The sequence below is a fragment of the Buteo buteo genome, chromosome 1 (assembly GCF_964188355.1).
Source record: "Buteo buteo chromosome 1, bButBut1.hap1.1, whole genome shotgun sequence".
Taxonomy (NCBI): domain Eukaryota; kingdom Metazoa; phylum Chordata; class Aves; order Accipitriformes; family Accipitridae; genus Buteo; species Buteo buteo.
Window position 1 is genome coordinate 57,925,323 of NC_134171.1, and position 6,000 is coordinate 57,931,322.

The window sequence follows — 6,000 nt, forward strand, 5'->3', positions numbered from 1 at the left end:
AGTCGAGTTTGGCATCTTTTCCAGCCAGCATGGGGAGCCTGGGCTGCTGACCTGAACCACTGTGACACTTATTCCAAGGATCAGGGAATGAGAGAAAGCTCTAGGTAAGCACAGAGAAATCAAGAGGAAATATGGAAGCTTTATTTTCTAGCTAATTAAAAACCAAAAGCAACTCAACACTATTGATTTTAGGGGAGGCCTACTGGAACCCCGAGGAGAATATGGATGGAGAACAGAATCCTTCATCACGCTTTTTAATGAATTAGCTCTGTGTAAATTATTTTAAAGTACACCCAAAATCACTCATTTCTTAAAAAATAATTCAGTACAGTCAACATAGAATTTCTCTGACCTCTTCCATTCCTTCTCCTTATTTAAAAGTGTGCTTTCAGCAAGCATCCAAATTATTTTTAACTACACAGCTGAATTTCTGATCTATGAATCTGTATTAATTCTTTCCAGCTCAGTGATAACAGCAGACTCTTACAAAGTTTTGCTGCAGGCTTCGAATAATTTCTAAGCCATGGTCAAAAACACTGACTGTATTAAACAGTTCAGGCTTCTGAATCTACAGCAGTAGCACAGGTGAGCAGTACTGACTTACGGGAAGTGTTTGTTAAAGTCAGCTGGCCATTCTGTGTATCATCTCTGATTTATGCTCCAGTCCTTCTAGTCAAGCTTTGTATTTGTTGAATTTCTTCTACTCAGGCTAAATCTGGACTGCTAATGATCTGCATAAATCCATGCCCAAACTTCTGCTGCCATTTTGTGAGGAGCCAGTGCTTCTGTAGATTTCCATGAGTCTGCAGGAGCCAAAATTTGTTAAAAGATGGGTGTTCCTAGTTCACACAGCTAAGGCAGCTGCAAGGTGCTTTAGCAATGGACAGCTCCTCTATTAGACAAGATTTTTCAGAACACAGAGGATTTTATGTGTTCGCCATGAGGGACAATGAAAAAGGCACAGAGGTGATATGTAGAAAGTGCCTGAGATTCTCTTCCATGGAGGTTCATCTCACTACAGCAGATGGTGCAACTGGAGCAACTCTGTCCTGAACTGCTGTTTTTTCACAAAGACCCTGTGAAAGGGAATAAGGGAGAGGATCACAAACAGAAAAAACAGCCATAATTCTGAGCAGAATAAATAGGTTTTTGTGAGTCAGTCACGATTGCCTCAGCTTTCTTAGGCTTCTACTTTCTTACTGTTGAGACCTCTCTCAACCAACACTTCTTTCATTTTACTTTATTTTTGCACTCAAATCATTCTGTTTCTCTTCCCAGGTTATTTTCAAAGGCGAGAAAGGGAAAGGACAAACAGGGGATATTGGACTAGATGACGTGATCTTGAGGAGAGGACGCTGCTCTGAAGAGCATTAGCAAAGACAATGGACCAGCACAGTCATCTCCTCTAGCCCTTCCCATGCTATTCCTACCAAGCTTTGCAACAGAACTGCACGGAAAAAAAAGAAAAAGTTGGAGATCTGCTAAGTGCAATCTCACTGAAATGTCACTTAAAAACATGGAGAGCATCTCCCAGGATTCAGGAACTCCAACCCTGTGCTGGTCATTTCTATTAATCCTCACCTCTAAATCATATTTGGTATGTAATAACTTTATCCCCTGTTAAGCCTGGTGAGTGCTCACACAAAGAGTACTTGTGAAAAAGGGAGAATTAATTACAAATGGTGGCAAAAGCAAGCTCCAGCTCAGAAAGGTTTAGTGTTAACTGATAGTCATTGTCTTCCCATAGTGCTACTCTTTCATTGATGAGATTTGATAGGCAGTGGGATTGATCTAGCTTCAGAGTCACCTCAGATTAGTACAAGCCTGGACATGAACTTTGGCTTACTGCCATTGACCTTTGAAGAAGGGTTTACTTCATATTAAATAGCATTTATTTTGGTATTGCATCTGTATTAACAAAAAGCAGTTATATAGAATAGGCATTGCATCCTGTAATATTGCTACTGCTGTGTTTTGTGTATATGTGTATGGTTATTAACATATTTATGTTTTTAATATTTACAGACTCTAGTTGCAAGGTAATTGGCAGCTGTGCTTTCTTATTGTACAAGACAGGAGTTAAGCATATTCTTTGATCCTGCTGGTTGTGCTAATAGATACGTTACCAGTCAGTTAATGGTGCTCGTCAAAAAATGCTGTTGCAGTTTTTCATGTTGTAATATGCTGAAGGCAAAAGACCAAACACTTACCTGATGTAAACTGGCATCTGACAATGCTGTACAAGTTTGCATTTAGCTCAGGAGCAAGTCCTAAAGGGCTCCGAGTCCTGCAAGAAACTCCTGGTTCAGTTGAAGACTGAGCAGCCTGGAGAAGATAAATTATTTGCATCTTGTAAGACTGAGCCTGTTGACACTACCAGGAATGTTCCCTTCCCACAGGTGGCACAAGCCTACGTGTAAGCAAAAAGGGCAGCTGTATTAATGCTGTATGAACAATTCAGACCATGAAATGCCTTGAGTGATCTTTGTCAAATGTCCATATTCCATCCAACTCTTCTGTATATAATAAACATTTTATTCTTTAGAACTAGAACAACTATCAGCTCTAGCTGGAACTAAATATTTAAAAGAACTTTGGACTAATTTTTTAGTTATGTATCATGCATGTGATGTGCAGTTTCCCGGGCAATTCTTCTGTTTGGTTTGGGATTTTTTAAGTGAGGAACATTTCATCATTGTTGCTGCTAACAATTTTAAATTTGACAAAGTAATTGTAACACTTCAGAAAATGACAAAAGAAAGATTGATAAAATGTTGTTAGTGGTGCAGCCTTAAAGCTTCAAAAATGTATATATATAAGAAATAGGTCTCAGATCTTTTAAATACTTAAAAACAATGTAAAATAATGTCAGCTTCATGTCATGTTACAAAACCATCATTAAAAAAAAATTCATGTTAAGCCTTGCACAAAGTCCACAGAGACACTGTTGCAAGACCATTAGAGGTCATATTCCAACTCCCTGTTTCTGAGAAAGTACTGTTTTGAAAATATTTTTCCAATTTGTCCCCTAGGACAAAGCACAGTACATATAGCAGAAGTTTATTTGACCAAACAGTCTCTTGCAAAACTGTATCAACAAACATTTTGGAAAGGAAAAAACAATGCATTTGTAAACATTTTAAACTGTTTAGCTTTAAATATGATCATGATCTTTTTCTCTTACGTTACTTTGTAATATGTCAGAAATATTTGTGAATAGTTGAAATAATACCTTGTCCGTATTTTAAAGTAATCAGTAAAGGAGGTGGTTACTTGCTACTAACTGGAAATCTTGTTTTCATTTCTGGATCAAAAGTCTCAATTTTATTACAGTGAAATGAACCAGAAGATGACAATGCAACCAAAGTGAAGTAGCTATCTATGCAAGCCTGAAAGAGTTTTTCGCCCCTTTACAAATGGCCCTTAGAACCCAGAATATGAATGAATTCAGAAGGTAAACAGAAATAAGTACTCAGGTGACAGGAGGAGGATTTGAGGTCTCTGTGTTTTATGAATGCATTTCATCCTTACAGTCAAACAAGTAACACTGTAAAGCCTTGTAAGAACTGAAGTCTCAGCTGACTGAGTGGACATTGAGGTAGTCTGTGTGGCTCTGAAGGAGCTGCTGTGGCTGTAAGTCACTCACCTCTGCAGCTGGTCACCTGCTCTCAGCGTTTCTGAAGAGACAAGGCGAGGTCAGTCAGTGGTTCTGTTGTGACGATTCTTCTCCAGCTCTTGCTGCGCCCGCCGTTTCAGGCAGCTCCATGCAGCCACACACCTCAGCCAGGACGGAGCAATACGAGCCTCCAGAAAGAGATGAGTGTATAGCCTGAGGTCTTCCTATGAAGTAGGTTGTAACTGCCCTTCCTGCTGAGGGTTTAATAAATAGGTAACTGTGCCAAAAGAAATTCCAGCTTAAATACTTAGGCAAGCAGAAGAAATTGCACTAAATTAATGTGAAAACATTTATCAAATGTACCGTATAACCTCTTGCCAGCTTACAATTTATTGTTTTTAAAAGACATGTTAAACAGTTTTCCCCTAAAAAGATTGAAAATAAAGATTCTTCATAAATTACAGGTACTGTGACCAGTGGCAGTGTGTTTACTGCATTTACTGACATCAAAGCGAGTACAATGGAAAGGACTGATACATTTTTGTTTCCAGGTTCCATGCTGTACAGTCACCTCACCTTTCATCAGAGCCACGTCATTAAGTCACTAGTGAGTGCTTTCAATAAACACCATTCATTCTGGAGAAAAGCTTCCCTAGGTTTCCTTCAATAAATTACCCTAGACTTGGAGGTCAAAATACTGGTTTTAATATAGTCGTAGGTTACAATAACCACCCTAATAAAAGTCCAGTTAGTCATGAGAAGACAACCCTGAGCGGAAGAACGCTCATGACAGCAGCCTCCATCATCCTGCTCTGTATTCCTGGAGAAAAGATGCAACAGTAGCACCCGCCTCTAATCCCAGTGCCAGATCTCTCTATATATACCCCGTTACAGGTTGTTCCTCCCTGAAAACAAGGCACACTAATTGTCACAAAGCTTGCTAAAATCAGAGACTTTGGATCAAGCTATGCATTGTGACAGTCACCTTGAAACCTGTGCAATAAGATATGCAACAAGATAAACTGTAGCTGTCTGTCTTTTTAAAATTTTAATTGTGAATGTTAGAAAGGTAGAGTCCTTAATTGTCAACTGAGGCCCAGTTAAATCCTATGCAATTTTTATTCATATAGATCTGGATCTCAAACACCAAATTATCAAAGTTTTCCTGGTAGTTAAAACACTTTCTTACCTGCTGTTTTATCCTGATGTCCTGTAGTCACACAAGTTTCTATGACTTCAGCTTTTTCACGCCAGTAAAAAAAAATTGAGTTTGAGTGCTGCATTGGTGTAAACCTGCAACTTTAGAAAGAAGTAAGAGGCATTTTAGTGGTAAGTTCCAGAAGCGGTTTGAAAGAACACAGAAACCTCCTCAAGCGTTGAAAGTTAATGCATTCTCAGAGCACACCTACTGCATCAAACTGACCTAGCGATAAGTGAGGAAATGCGTTTTGAATGTCCATAATGCTTTATTTGGTTGAGAAGAAGATGCCAACGGACTGAAGGCCTTCAGGGGCCACAAAGACAACTTTAACTGTACGGACTGAAGCACCTATAGAGTTCAGACACCAGCTCTCTGTAGGTTTTCAGGATTGTAAGTCACTCCAAAATGAATCAAATCACATTCTAGCTGCTCTGCTCTTACCAATTCTCCTTGTGCACTTGTATGACCTCTTCCAAGCACAAACCCTGTTCCTTTGCTTTGAAACAAATTGTCCTCTAGACAGTACTCTTGCTGGTTGCTTTGGGCTGAGATAGCCCATTTTTTAAAAAACGATTTTTTTTAAATTTTTTATTTCTCTCGCTTCTTATACTTGACAAACAGCCTGGGTAACATCACCGAGATCAGGACAGCTGATCCAATTACTGGATGCAAGTGCTCACTGGACTGTTGGTGTTAGGTTACCTTTTTTGTCCTAATAAATCTCTAATTTAACTCCAGAGAGCCAGATGGGATATCATGCTTACACATGCTTGATATATGTCAAAAGTATAGATCTATCCCACATTTTCTTAATAACATGTCACACAACAAAGCAAAGTGTACCTGAATTTTCTGGATAAAGACAGAAATAATTCCTCACTCTCTAGATCAGGCACTCCATCATTACTTTTCCTCAGGTTGCTTCCCAATAGCTGTTAAGAATCAACCAATTCTTTCTTTGCTTTTAGTAATATTTAACCTCATTCTGTGCTACATGGCCAGATTTTTGCCACTTCACTGTTTTCCTGCAATCCAGCTATTAAAGGATTCCCCAGGAACAAGCCTCCGTTGCCATCAAACCAGTCTTCTACAGGTATTGCAGACATCACATCCTTAGAGCAAAAGGGCCATCTCTACAGCATCTCTGTACCCTATATACCAGGAAACATTATGTATAATTGCA

The 6,000-nt window shown here is 39.1% G+C and overlaps 1 protein-coding gene across 4 annotated transcripts in view; it reads left to right on the forward strand.

Moving 5' to 3' along the window:
• NPNT (nephronectin) overlaps positions 1–4,079 on the forward strand; it is a 55,090-nt gene extending 51,011 nt beyond the window's left edge. For all 4 annotated transcript variants that reach the window (XM_075032424.1, XM_075032440.1, XM_075032431.1 and 1 more), the window contains one exon: positions 1,279–4,079. In XM_075032424.1, coding sequence (XP_074888525.1) covers positions 1,279–1,374 — 96 coding nt within the window. In that variant the 3' untranslated portion in view covers positions 1,375–4,079. The remainder of the gene's footprint in view (positions 1–1,278) is intronic.
• Positions 4,080–6,000: the final 1,921 nt, after the last annotated feature.